Raw genomic sequence first — 17103 nt, 5'->3', positions numbered from 1 at the left:
TTGAAGAAGAAACAATTGATAAGAACAAAAGGTTGTGAGTTACTCTTTGATTTGTGCAACTTTAATAAAGACCAATTAATCAAGAAACACCGTTTGGAAGATTCGATTTTGTTATCTTAGGGTGCGATGTGTGGGTAAGCTATACCTCCATTCCATCCCCGAGCAGTAATGGCTATCGAAGTTGGACTTTGAGAAGGTATAGAAACCACCATTACAAGCGGGTTGTTGGCCCCCGGCATGCCGCCGCCACTCCTGCAGTCTAGCCCAGCAGCGGTGCTGTTGGGCCCGACAACCCGCTACTGGACCAAACTGCAGCAACAGAATGCTTGGTGAGCACAAACAAATTCGCTGCTGGGCCAAACTGCATTAGCTGTGGCTACTTGGCGTGCCCAACTAACTACCCGCTGTTTTGACGGATAAAAATACCCACTACTGGAACAAACTACCGTAGCGGTGGCGGCTGGGCGGTCACGGTGGCGCAGCGGTAGAGTTGCTGCCTTACAGCGAATGCAGCGCCGGAGACCCGGGTTCGATCCCGACTACGGAAGCTGCCTGTACGGAGTTTGCACGTTCTCCCCGAGACCTGCGTGGGTTTTCTCCGAGATCTTCGGTTTCCTCCCACACTCCAAAGACGTGCAGGTTTGTAGGTTAATTGGCTTGGTAAATGTAAAAATTGTCCCTAGTGGTTTGGCCCAGCAGCGGCTTGTCGGGCCCAGCAGCGGCTTGTCGGGCCGAACAACCCGTCGCCGCTTCTGCAGTCTGTTGTGCAGTCTGTTGTGCCCGACAACCCGCTACTGGACCAAACTGCAGCAGCCCAACAACCCGCAGCAACTCTGCCGCTGGGCCAAACCATTAGGGACAACTTTTACATTTACCAAGCCAATTAACCTACTAACCTGCACGTCTTTGGAGTGTGAGAGGAAACCAAAGATCTCAGAGAAAACCCACGCAGGTCACGGGGAGAACGTGCAAACTCCATACAGACAGCACCCGTAGTCGGGATCGAACCCGGGTCTCCGACGCTGCATTCACTGTAAGGCGGAAACTCTACCGCTGCGCCACCGTGACCGCCCAGCCGGCACCACTACTGTAGTTTGTTCCAGTAGTGGGTATTTCTACCCGTCAAAACAGCGGGTAGTTAGTTGGGCCCGTGAAGCAGCCAGAGCTAATGCAGTTTGGCCCAGCAGCGAACTTGTTTGTGCTCACCAAGCCCCCACTGCTGCTGCAGTTTGGTCCAGTAGCGGGTTGTCGGGCCCAACAACCCGCTGCTGGGCCAGACTGCAGAAGCGGCGACGGGTTGTTGGGCCCGACAAGCCGCCGCCGCTGCTGCAGTCTGGCCCAGCAGCAGGTTGTTCGCCCCCGACAAGCCGCCGCCGCCGCCGCCGCTGCTGCAGTCTGGTCCAGTAGCAGGTTGTTCGGCCCGACAAGCCGCTGCTGGGCCAAACCACTAGGGACAATTTTTACATTTACCAAGCCAATTAACCTACAAACCTGCACTTGTCCAGTAGCGGGTTGTTGGGCCCGACAAGCCGCTGCTGGGCCAAACCACTAGGGACAATTTTTACATTTATCAAGCCAATTAACCTACAAACCTGCACGTCTTTGGACTGTGGGAGGAAACCGAAGATCTCAGAGAAAACAAACGCAGGTCACGGGGAGAACGTGCAAACTCCCCATACAGACAGCACCCGTAGTCGGGATCGAACCCGGGTCTCCGGCGCTGCATTCACTGTAAGGCAGCAACTCTACCGCTGCGCCACCGTGAACGTCCAGCCGCCACCGCTACTGTAGTTTGTTCCAGTAGTGGGTATTTCTACCTGCCAAAACAGCGGGTAGTTAGTTGGGCCCGCCAAGCAGCCACAGCTAATGCAGTTTTGGCCCAGCAGCGAGTTTGCTTGTGCTCACCAAACCCCCACCGCCGCAGCAGTATGGTCCAACAGAGGGTTGACGGACCCAGACAAGTCGCTACCGCTGTTGTAGTTTGGCCCAGCTTCGGGTTGCTGTGCCCACCAAACCCCCCACCGCTGCTGTAGTTTGACTCAGCAGAGTGTTAGTGGACCCAAAATAGACGTCGCCGCCGCTTTTTTGCAGTTTCGGCCCAGCATTGAGTTGTTGAAAGTCCCCCTCACCGCTACGGCTGCAGCAGTTCACCCAGTAACGGGTTGGTGGACCCCGACAAGTCGCCGCCGCCACGGCAGTTTGCCCTAACAGTGAGTTGTTGAGCCCGCCAATCCCCCACCGCTGCTACAGTTTGGTCCAGCAGAGGGTTGGTTGACCCGGACAAGTCGCCTGCGATACTGTTCCAACTGGTACTAACTCAGTTCCCACTGGCCTAACCACTTCCGCGCCCTTAAATAAGACCCGCCCTGCCTCCGTAATCACACACACACACACACGTGTCTTTGCCTTCATCCATATAAAAGCCGTGTCCACACTTCCACACTCCCTTTTCTCACACAGCCCCCTTTTTTTTGGAGCGATGAAGGATCATTAGCGTCGGCAGGGAGGAGGGAAAGGGAGGGAGGCAACAACCCGGCGGCAGCAGCCATGTTGACGGCGCTGTAGGCCCTGGGTTAACACTCACTCCAGTTTTCCTCTCATCCCCCCCCTTCCCACCCCCTGAAGCCGTGCCCCCCTCTCCCTCCCTCCCTCCCCACATCCATCCCCTCCCTCCCCACATCCATCCCCTCCCTCCATCCCCTCCCTCCCCACATCCATCCCCTCCCTCCCCACATCCATCCCCTCCATCCCCTCCCTCCCCACATCCATCTCCTCCCTCCCCACATCCATCCCCTCCCTCCCCACATCCACCCCCTCCCTCCATCCCCTCCCTCCCCACATCCACCCCCTCCGTCCATCCCCCCTCCCCACATCCATCCCCTCCCTCCCCACATCCATCCCCTCCATCCCCACATCCATCTCCCTCCCTCCCCACATCCATCCCCTCCCTCCGCACATCCATCCCCCCTCCCCACATCCACCCCCTCCCTCCATCCCCTCCCTCCCCACATCCATCCCCTCCCTCCCCACATCCATCCCCTCCCTCCCCACATCCATCCCCTCCCCACATCCATCTCCCTCCCTCCCCACATCCATCCCCTCCCTCCCCACATCCATCCCCTCCCTCCCCACATCCACCCCCTCCCTCCCCACATCCATCCCCTCCATCCCATCCCCTCCCTCCCTCCCCACCCTCCATCCCCTCCCTCCCCACCCTCCATCCCCTCCCTCCCTACATCCATCCCCTCCCTCCCCACATCCATCCCCTCCCTCCCCATATCCATCCCCTCCCTCCCCACATCCATCCCATCCATCCCCTCCCTCCCCACATCCATCCCCTCCCTCCCCAAATCCACCCCCTCCCTCCCCACATGCACCCCCTCCCTCCCCACATCCATCCCCTCCCTCCCCACATCAATCCCCTCCCTCCCCACATCCATCCCCTCCCTCCCCACATCCATCCCCTCCCTCCCCACATCCCTCCCCTCCCTCCCCACATCCATCGCCTCCCTCCATCCCCCTCCCCTGTGGAAGCTGGTGTTGGACTTCTTGTTGTACACGGCCGTGCATCCGTAGGCCGAGCAACTGGCCGGCATTATCTTTTAAAAAAAAACAAATTCCCTCCCGGAACCTGCTACAGAAAATGAAGCGACGTTTCAATCGCGCATTTGTAACGCCTCTGGTGCCTTTTTCCTCTTCGTTTCTCAATCTCTCTCTCTCCCTTTCCTCCCCCCCCCCCCCGGACCTCCTTTACTAAGATGGCGGGTCGGTGAGTAGAGATGGGTGGGGAAAGTGTGGAGATTCACGTTTAAGTGCGTGGCGTGAGCAGGGACATCTTTCCCCTCTCTCTCACAATGAGCAAACGCCATATTCCAGCTCAAGTTATGGGTGACGTTTGTTTAACCTTGAATGCAACACAACAATGCTGGGGCAACTCAGTGGGAATTTGGGAAGGAATTCCCTCCAAAGATGCTGCCTCACCCACACAGTTCGTCCAGCACTTTTAAGCTCAACTCAAGATTTCCAACATCTGCAATTGCTTGTGTTTGTCTCTATCTTTGTTTTTCATTTAATCTTGGCTGTACTTAGGCAGGAGAATGGGATGTAAGATAAATTGCAATTTAATAGACAATAGGTGCAGGAGTAGGCCAGTAGGCGAAATATGAGGTGCTGTTCCTCCAATTTCCGGTGGGCCTCACTATGGCACTGGAGGAGGCCCATGACAGAAAGGTCAGACTGGGAATGGGAGGGGGAGTTGAAGTGCTCAGCCACCGGGAGATCAAGTTGGTTAAGGCGGACTGAGCTAAGGTGTTGGGCGAAGCGATCGCCGAGCCTGCGTTTGGTTTCGCCGATGTAAAGAAGTTGACATCTAGAGCAGCGGATGCATTAGATGAGGTTGGAGGATGTGCAGGTGAACCTCTGTCTCACCTGGAAAGACTGTTTGGGTCCTTGGATGGAGTTGAGGGGGGAGGTAAAGGGACAGGTGTTGCATCTCCTGCGGTTGCAGGGGAAAGTGCCCGGGGATAGGGTTGTTTGGGTAGGAAGGGACGAATGGACCAGGGAGTTACGGAGGGAACGGTCTCTGCGGAACTGTGAGGAAGATGCTATGAGGTTGCAGGGTGACTTGGACAGGTTGTGTGAGTGGACGGATGCATGGCAGATGCAGTTTAATGTGGATAAGTGTGAGGTTATCCACTTTGGTGGTAAGAATAGGAAGGCAGAGTATTGTCTGAATGGTGTCAACTTAGGAACAGGGGACGTACAACGAGATCTGGGTGTCCTAGTGCATCAGTCACTGAAAGGAAGCATGCAGGTACAACAGGCAGTGAAGAAAGCCAATGGAATGTTGGCCTTCATAACAAGAGGAATTGAGTATAGGAGCAAAGAGGTCCTTCTGCAGTTGTACAGGGCCCTAGTGAGACCGCACCTTGAGTACTGTGTGCAGTTTTGGTCTCTAAATTTGAGGAAGGATATTCTTGCTATTGAGGGCGTGCAGCGTATGTTTACTAGGTTAATTCCCGGAATAGTGGGACTATCGTATGTTGAAAGGCTTAAGCGAATAGGCTTGTATACACTGGAATTTAGAAGGATGAGAGGAGATCTTATCGAAACGTATAAGATTATTAAGGGGTTGGACACGTTAGAGGCAGGAAACATGTTCCCCATGTTTCGGGAGTCCAGAACAAGGGGCAACAGTCTAAGAATAAGGGGTAGGCCATTTAGAACTGAGATGAGGAAAAACATTTTCAGTCAGAGAGTTGTGAATCTGTGGAATTCTCTGCCTCAGAAGGCAGTGGAGGCCAATTCTCTGAATGCATTCAAGAGAGAGCTAGATAGAGCTCTAAAGGATAGCGGAGTCAGGGGGTATGGGGAGAAGGCAGGAACGGGGTACTGATTGAGAATGATCAGCCATGATCACATTGAATGGTGGTGTTGGCTTGAAGGGCCGAATGGCCTACTCCTGCACCTATTGTCTATTGTCCGTTGTCTATAAAACTTCTCCTGTGATCAGCATTTGACTCCACAAACTGTTCATGGGGGCGGCAGGTACCAGAAGGCCTTTCTGCGTTGGGGGCTCTCACTGACTCACCGAGTGCCTCCGGCGAGATGGTGATTCTATGTGATCACAAGACTGTCCCCCTCCTGACTCTGAGCTGCACACATCTGTCAACATTTTGAGATATTATGATCATGATTTTTTTTCAAAGAGCATGTGACAATTTAACGCGCCAATGACTCCATTCCAGTCTCGTTCAGTTTAGTTTAGAGATACTGCGTGGAAACAGGCCCTTCTGCTCACCGAGTCCGCGACGACCAGCGATCCCCGCACACTAACACAATCCTACACACACTAGAGACGATTTACATTTATACCAAGCCAATTAACGTACAATCCTGCACGTCTTTGGAGTCTGAGAGGAAACTGAAGATCTCGGAGAAAACCCACGCGGTTACGGGGAGAACGTACAAACTCCATACTGACAAGATCCTGGGTCTCCGGTGCTGCAACTCCACAACTGTGCCAGCGTGTTACACTTTGCTTGCCTTTATTGACCAGCGCATTGGGGTACATACCTCTGTCATGTCGAAGAGTTTAGGTTGAGGTTTAATATTGGCATGAGTTACAGTGAAATCATTGTTTTGCGTGTTATCAAAACAGATCAGTTAAAACGAAGCTAAAATAAAATCACGTCAAACTCAAGGACAATGGATAGATTCGATTTACGTGTAGGAAGGAACTGCAGATGCTGGTTTAAACTGTAGATAGACACAAAAAGCATAGTAACCCAGAGGTACATCACTGGAGAGAAGGAATGGGTGACGTATCGGGTCTACACGCTTCTTCAGACTGATCAAGGAAAAGGGAAACGAGATATATAGGCGATAATATAGAGAGATAAAGAACAATGAATGAAAGATATGCAAAAAGTAACGATGATAACGGAAACAGGCCATTATTAGCTGTTTGTTGGGTGAAAATGAGAAGCTGGTGCGACTTGGGTGGGGGAGGGATAGAGAGAGAGAGAGAGAGAGAGAGAGGGAATGCCGGGGTTACTTTAAGTTAGGGAAATCAAGATTCATACCACTGGGCTGTAAGCTGCCCAAGCGAAATATAAGACGCTGTTCCTCCAAATTGCGTTTAGCCTCACTCTGACAATGGAGGAGACCGAGGAGAGAAAAGTCAATGTGGGAGGAAGAATTAAAGTGTTTAGCAACGGAAAGATCAGGTCGGTCCAGTCGGACTGAGCGAAGTTGCTCAGCGCAAAAAGCGCCAGGATAGTAGACAGTTAATGGAAAGATCCAGAACAGTATTAATGGGATCTTGGGGGTCAAAGTCCATTGCTTCCTGAAAGTATCAACACAAGGAGATAGAAGGCTTTAGTTTTTAGTTTATTTTAGAGATACAGCGCGGAATCAGGCAGCGTCGGCCAGCGATCCCCGCAAACTAACACTATCCTACACACACTGGGGATAATTGACATTTATACCAACCTATCACGTCTTTGGAGTGTGGATGGAACTAGATTATAACATAAACATCCACCACGGGGACTTCCCCACATTCCCCACTGTAATGGAAGGAAAAATAAAGTTCAGTCTCTTCCCTTCTTTGTTTTCCCGCGGTCGGGGGCCTCGAGTCTTCCAGTAACGAGACGATCATGGCTCTCGTAGCACGCTGTTGGGCCTTCCGCATCAGGGCGATCAAGCTCCCGCATCGAAGAGATCTCAGCTCCCCCGCGCCAGGCGATCGGACTCCGGGTGGGGGCGAGTAGAACCTCTTGCAAGTTTGGAGCTTCCCAACATCAGTCTCTACCCGAGACTGCGAGTCCTTCGATGGTGAAATCCGCAGGCCGCGGTTGGAGCGTCAACCCCAGGCAAGGGATTGCAGGCACCGATGGTAAGTCCAAGGCCCCGCAGTGGGGCTCAAAATCAGTCTCGAGCAAAACCTCCAGCTCCATGGTGTTAGGCCGCAGAGCGACCGGAGTTACGATGCAGAAAACAACGCATCTCCGGCAAGATGAGAGATTGAAAAAGGTTTCCCCCGACCCTCCCCCCCCCTACCCCCACATAAAACAAACCAGAGAACATTAAAGGTCTATTGCACAGATGCTGGCCATTTGTCCCATGTTGATGTTTATGCTTCACAAGAGCCCTCTCCACACTTGTTATCTGACATTATCAGCGTATGTTATCATTCCGTTCACTCCAGTGTGTTTAAATTCCCTGCACTATCCTCCGCCCCCGTGGTGGAGGTGTAGACCTCACGGCCCTCGACAACGGCACATTGTACTGACTACAGCGCCTGGAGGGTGTTACATAACGTCTGCTGCCTCAAACACAAGAAGAACTCCCCTAAGAAATAACCCATACTGTTTGCCCAAGCCACTTTGCACTCCAACCACCCTCCAGACATAAAACATCCCCTGAAATTCTGATTAAAATGGATGACTATCTTATTCTTAGTGTCATAGACTCACAGAGTGATACAGTGTGGAAACAGGCCCTTCACCCCAACTTGGCCACCTGTCCCTGCTACACTAGTTCCATTTGCCTACGTTTCGTCCATATCCCTGCAAACTTGTCCTTTCATGTACCTGTCCAACTATCTCTTACACGTTAGAATAGTCCCTGCCTCAACTACCTCCTCTGGCAGCTTGTTCCATCCACCCTCCACTCTTTACGTGAAAAAGTTGCCCCTCAGATTCCTATTAAATCTTTTCCCCTTCGCCTTAAACGTACAGTATGTCCTCTGATCCTCGACTCACCTACTCTGGGTAAGAGACTCTGTGCATCCACCCGAACTATTTCTCGAACGATTTTATACACCTCTATAAGATCACCCCTCATCTTCCTGCTCTCCAAGAAATAGTTTCCCAACCTACTCACTCTCTACCCTCTAGGCATGGCAACATCCTTGTAAATCTTCTCTGTGTGCTTTCAGCCTGACAACATCTTTCCTATAATCCACACGATCTCTCATTCTGTTTCCTCGTGTGGATAACTATCTCTCCAGACGTGATAGAGGAAATTTTGAAAATTATAGGGTAGATGAGTAGTTTTTAATCCGTTTAACCCAACAGAATGCACAGTGGCGAATCAAGATAGGAAAAATTGTCCCACAAGGTGGTGTGGCAGCGCAGCGGTAGAGTTGCAGCCTTCCAGCCCTTACAGCGCCAGAGACCCAGGTTTTCTGCGAGACTCGGGTTGTCCATGTTTGGTTTAGTTTAGTTTAGTTAATTTAGTTTAGAGATACAGCGTGGAAACAGGCCCTTCGGCCCACCGAGTCCACACCGACCAACAATCCCCGCACACTAACACTATCCTACACACTAGGGTCAATTTACAATTATACCGAGGCCAATTAACCTACAGGCCTGCACGTCTTTGGAGTGTGGGAGAAAACCCATGCAGGCCACAGGGCAAACTCCGTGCAGACAAGCACCCGTAGTCAGGACCGAACCCGGGGTCTCTGGCACTGTAAGGCACCAACTCTACCACTGCGCCATCATGCAGCCCAGGTTGCAAAGGTCTATTGCACAGATGCTGGCCATTTGTCCCAAGTTGATGTTTATGCTTCACAAGCCCCTCTCCACACTTGTTATCTGACCTTATCAGCGTATGATAGCATTCCGTTCACTCCAGTGTACTTTACGTTTCTTATATGTTGGGTTAGTCCCTGCCTTAACTACCTCCTCTGGCAGCTTGTTCCACACACCCACCACCCTTTGTGTGAAAATGTTACCCCTCAAATTCCTCTTAATCTTTTCCCCTTCACTTTAAACCTATGTCCTCTGGTCCCCGATTCACTTTCTCTGGGCAAAAGAGACTCTATTCCTCTCATGATTTCATACACCTGCTGCTCTACGAAGGATAGAGTCCCAACCTGCTCACCCTTTCCCTACAGCTCACACCCACTAACCCTGTCAATATCCTTCTAAATCTTCTCTGTATCCTTTCCAGCTTGACAACATCTTTCCTACTGTTCACACGATCTCTCATTCTGGTTTCCTTGTGTGGATAAATATCTCTCCAGACGTGATGTAGGACATTTGAAAATTATCAGGAAGATGAGTAGTTTTTGATCCGTTTAACCAAAATAAAAATGCATAGTGGGGAAGCAAGAAAGGAAAAACTGGTCAATAAAACGTAATGGCAGCGCAGCGGCAGAGTTGCAGCCTTCCAGCCCTTACAGCGTCAGAGGCCCAGGTTTTCTGTGAGACTCGGGTTGTCCACGTTTAGTTTAGTTTAGAGATACAGCATGGAAGCAGGCTCTTCGGCCCACCAAGTCAGCGATCCCCGCACTTTAACACTACCCTACACACACTAGGAACAATTTACACTTATACCAAGCCAATTAACCTATATACCTGTACGCCTTTGGAGTGTGGGAGGAAACTGAAGATCTCGGAGAAAACCCACGCAGGTCACCGGGGGAATGTACAAACTCCGTACAGACAGCACCCGTGGTCAGGATCGAACCCGGGTCTCTGGCGCTGCAAGTGCTGCAAGGCAGTGTTTTGTAATCAATCCAATACAAAGTATTCAGTGAACCATAAAGCATTTATTAAACCCATGCAGAGTGAGCAATACATACTGTTGAGTTCCTGGCTTAAGCTTACAGACTAACCAGCAAGGGAACAAGCAACAAGCTGAATATATCAGTGACTCCCGTCCTACCTAAACACTGGACTGGATTACATAGTGGAATGTGTATCATGCATACGATATGTGGTGAAGGTTATATAGACAGGGATAAATATGGTTGATCTGCAGGCAGCGACTCTACCGCTGCGCCACTGTGCATTATGCTCCATGCACGTGCAACAACAGCCCTGGTTCACCGCTGTGAGAAGCTCAGACAGGACGAAGAACTTCTGAAAGTTTGTCGAAGCCAGAAACATGCAGACTCTTTGTGTATTGCCCAGGATTTCAAGATCAATTTATTGGCACATGTACCAATTAAGGTACAGTGAAATTACCATACAGCCATACTAAGTGAAAAGCAACAAGACACACAGCCACATAAAATAAAATTTTACATTAACATCCACCACAGCGGATTCCATATTCCTCACTGTGATGGAAGGTAATAAAGTTCAATCAGATTCCTCTTTGTGTTCACCGGCGGTCGGGGGTGTTTAACCATCCGCAGTCGCCGCTGCCGACTGTCTGAAGCTTCGCGTCGGTATGATCGAAACTCCCTGCGTTGAAACACTCTCCGCAGCATGGAGCTCCCGAATCGGCCTCTTCTTACCAGAGACCGCGGGCTTCACGGTGTTAAAGTCCACAGGCCCTGAGGTTGGAGATCTCCACAGTCGATCCTCGGCAAAGGATCACAGCTCCGTGATGTTAAAGTCCGCGCCGCGCCCGCGGCATGAAGCGCCGGGCCGGTCTCCAGGATAGGCCGCCAACTCCTCGATGTTAGGCCGTAGTGGGGACTGAGATAGATTGAAAAACAGTTTCCCCCAACTTCCCGCCCCCCCATCCCCAAATTAAAAAAACTTACTTTGAACACAGACTTAAAATAATAAAACATTAGAAAGGACAAACGGACTGTTGGCGAAACAGCTAGTGCCAGTACTGGTGGCGCCACCTGGTGGAATACAAAATATAAATGACAAGTCTGCATGAGAATGTGTTTAAGAGGGAATGATAGATCAGTCATGATTGAATGGCGGAGTAGACTTGCTGGGCTGAATGGCCTAATTCTGCTCCTATGATAGACACAAAATGCTGGAGTAACTCAGCGGTATACTGGTCATTGCAGGCCATTGAGTTTTTCTGAAGAAGGGTCTCGACCCGAAACATCACCCGAAACGTGAAGGAATTCCCTGCCTGCCTGTGTGTGTATTTAAGATAGAAGCAAAACGCGGGAGTAACTCAGCAGGACAGGCAACATCTCTGGAGAGAAGGAATGGGTGACGTTTCGGGACAAGACCGTTCTTCAGACTGATGAGTGTGGGTATTTATATGTGCATCTGCGTGCGCCTTGTGTGTGTATGTATGTGTGTCCGTACATGCCGTGTCTGTACTTGTGTGTGTGTTTTGTGCGTACGTGCCACGTGTGTGTACCAATGTGTGTATTATGTGTAGGTAGACACTAAAATGGTGGAGTAACTCAGCGGGACAGGCAGCATCCTGGATGAAATGAATGGGTGATGTTTCAGGTCGAGCCCCTTCTTCAGACCCGAAGCGTCACCCACTCCTTCTCTGTCATTGAAAGCAAGCGTGCAGGTGCAGCAGGCAGTGAAGAAAGCGAATGGTATGTTAGCATTCATAGCAAGAGGATTTGAGTATAGGAGCAGGGAGGTTCTGCTGCAGTTGTACAGGGCCTTGGTGAGACCGCACCTGGAGTATTGTGTACAGTTTTGGTCTCCTAATCTGAGGAAAGACATTGTAGCCTTAGAGGGAGTACAGAGAAGGTTCACCAGATTGATCCCTGGGATGGCAGGACTTTCATATGAAGAAAGACTGGATAGACTAGGCTTCTACTCGCTGGAATTTAGAAGACTATGGGGGGATCTTATAGAAACATATAAAATTCTTAAGGGGTTGGAGAGGCTAGGTGCGGGAAGATTGGTCCGATGTTGGGGAAGTCCAGAACTAGGGGTCACAGCTTAAGGATAAGGGGGATGTCTTTTAGGACCGAGATGAGAAAACATTTCTTCACACAGAGAGTGGTGAGTCTGTGGAATTCTCTGCCACAGAAGGTAGTTGAGGCCAGTTCATTGGCTATATTTAAGAGGGAGTTAGATGTGGCCCTTGTGTCTAAAGGGATCAGGGGGTATGGAGAGTAGGCAGGTACAGGTTACTGAGCTGGATGATCAGCCATGATCATATTGAATGGCGGTGCAGGCTCGAAGGGCCGAATGGCCTACTCCTGCACCTATTTTCTATGTTTCTATGCCGAGATGCTGCCTGTCCCGCTGAGTCACTTCACCATTTTGTGTCTACCTCCAGTGTAAACCAGCATCTGCAGCTCCTTCCTGCACAATTCTGCTCGTATCACTTATGAACGATAATTGTACAGTGAGATCCTGCAAATGGCTGTGGGACAATCTGTTTGGATATCAGCGAGGGAGAAATATTAGACATGTGCCCAGGAACAACATTTGTGCTGTTCTCCTGTGCTGTGGAAGTTGTAAGATTTTCTCAATGGGGGCAGAACCCCCCATTAGCGTAATGGTCATTTCGTGGGCATGGGTCGGTGCCACGGAGATGTCCAGAGAGGACCCAGCGGCAATAGTGGAGAGGTCCTTGCAGCCGTCGATGATGGCGCTTACCGACGGACGAGGATGGACCATGTGGAAGTGAGGACTTGCCGAGGAAAGGAACAAAGTAGGACCCGGCGTGGGGTGACCAGCGTGAGGGGGAGGGGGAAGAACAATGGAGGACCCGACGTTGGGGGACCACCGTGAGAGGGAGGGGGGAGAACAATGGAAGACCCGGCGTGGGGGGACAGCCATGAGGGGGAGGGGGGAGAACAATGGAAGACCCGGCATGGGGGGACTGCCATGAGGTGGAAGGGGGGGACAATGGAAGACCCGGCGTGGGGGGACTGCCATGAGGGGGAAGGGGGGGGGGGGAACAATGGAAGACCCGGCGTGGGGGGACCGCCGTCAGGGGGAGGGGGAGAACAACGGAAGACCCGGCTTGCGTGGACCGTCGTGAGGGGGAGGGGGAGAACAATGGAAGACCCGGCGTGGGGGGACCGCCATCAGGGGTGGGGGCGTACAAGGGGGGACGTGGCGCAGGGGTACTTTGTAACTTTGTAAGCGCCCTTTATAGGCAACTATTTGCATACCTTGGGTATGCAAGCAAAGAATTTGACTGTGACTTGTCACATGTGACAATAAAGTATTCATTCATAAAAGCTCATTCACAGGGAACCATCTGCAGATCAGGGAGATGTCAATTCTCAACCATCTGTCTCCCCATTGCTCAAATGTGCACCTTGCTCAATGTGTGAGTGCAGAAATCGGAGCCTCTCTTTTTGGAAGGCAGATGGAACACAGTGTAGCAAACTGTGCAGTCATGCATTTTAAAGGTAGACAAAAAGGCGTAGACTTTTTTCTAAATGGGGATTGGATTCAGAAATCGGAGGTGCAAAGGGGTTTAGGAGTGCTGGTGCAGAATTCCAAAAAGGTTAATTTGCAAGTTCAATCGGTAACGCAATGTTAGCATTTATATCGAGATGACTAGAATATAAAAACAAGGATGTAATGCTCACGCTTTGAAAGGTGCTGGTCAGATCGCACTTGGCGCGTTGTGAGCAGTTTTGGGCCCAGGACCGTACAATGTTTCCCCCTCTACGCTCAAGCTCTGTGCCGAACAACAGGCACCAGCCTCCACAAACATTTTCATTCGGTCCCTGCAAACCTGCACTGTGCCTGCATGCTTCAAAGTCTCCACCATCGTTCCTGTACCCAAAAAGCCACGGATTACTGGTCTTAATGACTACAGGCCTGTCTCACTGACCTCTGTAATCATGAAGACCCAAGAAAGAGTTGCCACCTGAAAAATATCACAAACCCCCTGCTGGACACCCCTGCAGTTTGCTTATCGGGCAAATAGTTCAGTGCCATTGTCCTGAGGCTAGAGGGGTTGAACAGTTTCATCGACGCTGTCTGACTACTTTACCCCCCACCAGCCCGTGACTCTGACTCTGGCGGTGACCAGGGAGAGACATAGAGCTGGCAGAAAGCTTCCCCTCCTCCGGCACTGGGTGGGGAAATGTGCCGTCTGACCTCACGGACAGAGTGGGGGTTGGGGAAGATGGTTAGGAACTGGTGCTGGGGATAGCCTGTCTCGTGAAGAAATGGGCGCTGTGATTTAGGTGAGCTTTCGGCGCGGAGACGTGGAACAGGAAGGGTTGTGAATAGATTCTTCAGGCTCTCCTGAAGTATTGACGTTCTTGGATGAGAAGCCACTCCATGTAGCACCTGGTAGTGACAAGCCACGGACCAGGGGGGTGGCAGCTAACGGGTGAGGGTGGAGCAGCATTGAGGAAGCAAGGTGTGGTGTGAGAGGCTGTGGGAAGGTGAAGCAGGAGAAGGAGGGGGAATTAGAACAATGGATTGTTTATGGGCGGAGTGAAACATTTGCACCCTCTATTGGGAACAGTTGGAATGGTTATCATCTACATTGGAATTGAAACAATTAGTCATAAAAGAAAATATTCCTTCTGGCTTTTTTCCAGCACGTTTCCCACCCATTGGACCTCCCTTCGACTCACCTGGTAGCAGTTTCTCATTGTTTGCTACCTTTGGTATTAACTCTGCCCGTTCCTTTACTTCCCTCAGTCTCTCAATTCGCTCGACGAACCCAGGCTTCGCCTCTTCTTTCTCAGACTGAATCATGAGGTCAATGTAAGCTGGGGTGGATAATGGGTTTGGCCTCAGAGCTATTTCTTCAAGTCGTCTAATGCTGCCCGATAATTGTTCAATCGGCGCCAGAACTGTGTTCTCAACCTCAACAAACTCCTGCTCAAGTGATTCCATAATATTCTGCTGGGTCATCTTCGCACCATCGGCCTTCTCGTACTTTTTTTCCAGCTGTCTAAATGTCATCTTCTTCTTTTTCGTAACATAATCGAACTTGTACTGTTGGTTGAAGTGAACATTCCAGATGCACTTTTCCGGGCAGACCGTACAGTTCCCTTCATGGTCCATTGCAACACAATTAAATTTATTATCGTTGTTAAGAATGGTGCAGGGATAATGGCAGGCAAATAAACATTTCTGACAGTAGGTTATACAATTACCAGTGCCGTTAATATCCAACTGTACTGGAATTGTAACGTCAATTACATATTCACAATTTTTATTTGCATCCAACTCGGTCTGTTCTTGGTTCAGAGCTTGTTGCGTTTTCCTTAGTTCTTCCAGTTTGGCGAGACCAAATCGGATCTGCTTCTGCAATCCCACCATTGCAACTTCTAACTGCTTACGATCCTTCAGAACCTCTCTCGTTAAACTCAAACTTCTGGTTTCCATTGTGTTCAGAGCTATGAAGAATGTCTTCATACTGTTTGCTCCCATCTTCCAAAACATTGCATCAAAGTTATCATCGTTCTCTCCCCCTACTCCGCTTTCATTGGATCTGCACCGGTTGCCACAGTTTCCAGAGGTTGGACGCTGGGCAAAAATGGCTGAATTGTTAAACTTGAAGTGTACTGGCAGACCCGTGTTGTCTTTGGGACACGGTACATCAGCTAATTTCAGGGCATCCAGAATGGGGGGAAGCTGTCCGTCTGCGAACGTCACCAGGATCTGAATGTTCTCTCCAATTTCTTTGCCAAACATAGAAAGAATCAAATCAAAGACATATTTCTGTGTGTGAGTCAGGCGAGGCAGGGAGGCTTGAGCAACAAAGCACAAGGCGTCGATCTGATCAACACCCTGTGGGGAAGTGAAGAACTCACGGATTTGCTCAGTAATCTGTTGATCCCGGCCGATGCCCCTGGTGTCTCCGAATCCTGGCGTGTCAATGATGGTCAGAGAGTAATCAATGTTAAATCCTTCCTGATGGTGGAGCTGGTAGGCAGTGATGGAGGATGTGTGACTCTCAGCCTGGGACTTTCCTGTCTGTTCCTGTATTAACTTGTATCTGAAGTTGTCTCCCCATTCCACGCCCAAGATGTAATTGATCATCCCATTGATGAGGGTTGTCTTTCCTGACCCAGTTGCTCCCAGAACCATAATTGTCTTCATTGTGTGTTTTTTGGTGGGTTTTCCGAAGGAGCATTTCATAAGCTGTTTGAATTTATCAGCTACGTCCTTCTTTAGTTTGAGCTTGTAAATAGAAGGGTTTCCTTTGGATATTAATTGAGCTTTTCTGCGGAGTTTCAGGGCTATTCTGTTTGGTACATTTTCTATTTCTATTAGAACCTCGTCACTTGCTGCACTAGATCCTGTTTTTCCACACTCAGCAGACACTCGGAATCGGTAGACAGTCGTGGGTTTCAATCCCTCTAAACGATAGTAGCATTGTGTGTCTGTTGTCTTAACTTCCTCCCATGATCCACCTTTCTTGTTGAAATTAACTAACGGTTCTTCTCTATATTCAATGCTGTATCGAATTATGTTAACATCAGCTCCAATCTGACTTGGTCTGTCCCAGTGCAGTGTTGGATTGGGTGAACAATCCTGGAAGTCCGGATTACCAGGTGGGCTTGCCGGCCGGGTGAAGCTCTTGTAGCTCTCACTAGCCTTGCTGACCCCTACCTTGGTCACTGCTCTGTATCGAATGTGATACTCCTGGTGTGGCTGTAACCCAGGTATTGTGAAGGAGTGGCATTGACCAGGTGTGTCCAGAATTGTCCATTCCTCCTGCTGGCTAACTTGGTACTCTACCTTGTAGCCCACAATCTCACCGGCACCACATCTTGGTGGCTGTAACTGCAGCGTCACACTGTCATGAGTTGTTCCACTAACCGTCGGTATCTCTGGCTGTGACGGGGGTTCAAAGCACTGGTTCTCCAGAAACCCTCCCTCGTACAGGTAAATGGACGCTCCCACTTTGCTGTCATTCTGCACAGAACTAACAATGAATTTTACTTTCTCGTCTGCTCTATTTTCTGTGGCAAAATCCAGGAACGAT

The 17103-nt window shown here is 50.3% G+C and overlaps 1 protein-coding gene across 1 annotated transcript; it reads right to left on the bottom strand.

Annotated features, from left to right (window-relative positions):
• Window positions 1–14612: 14612 nt before the first annotated feature.
• LOC144591720 (uncharacterized) lies at window positions 14613–17033 on the bottom strand (the record flags this gene model as incomplete). Its single annotated transcript, XM_078395753.1, has 2 exons — window positions 14613–15583; window positions 15638–17033. Coding segments are annotated over 2 exons (2367 nt in total), but the record flags the coding sequence as incomplete, so codon positions are not given.
• Window positions 17034–17103: the final 70 nt, after the last annotated feature.

The sequence above is a fragment of the Rhinoraja longicauda genome, unplaced genomic scaffold (genome assembly GCF_053455715.1).
Source record: "Rhinoraja longicauda isolate Sanriku21f unplaced genomic scaffold, sRhiLon1.1 Scf001565, whole genome shotgun sequence".
NCBI lineage: Eukaryota > Metazoa > Chordata > Chondrichthyes > Rajiformes > Arhynchobatidae > Rhinoraja > Rhinoraja longicauda.
Note: the sequence above shows the minus strand (reverse complement) of the source record. Positions and strands in the feature narration are given on the sequence as shown.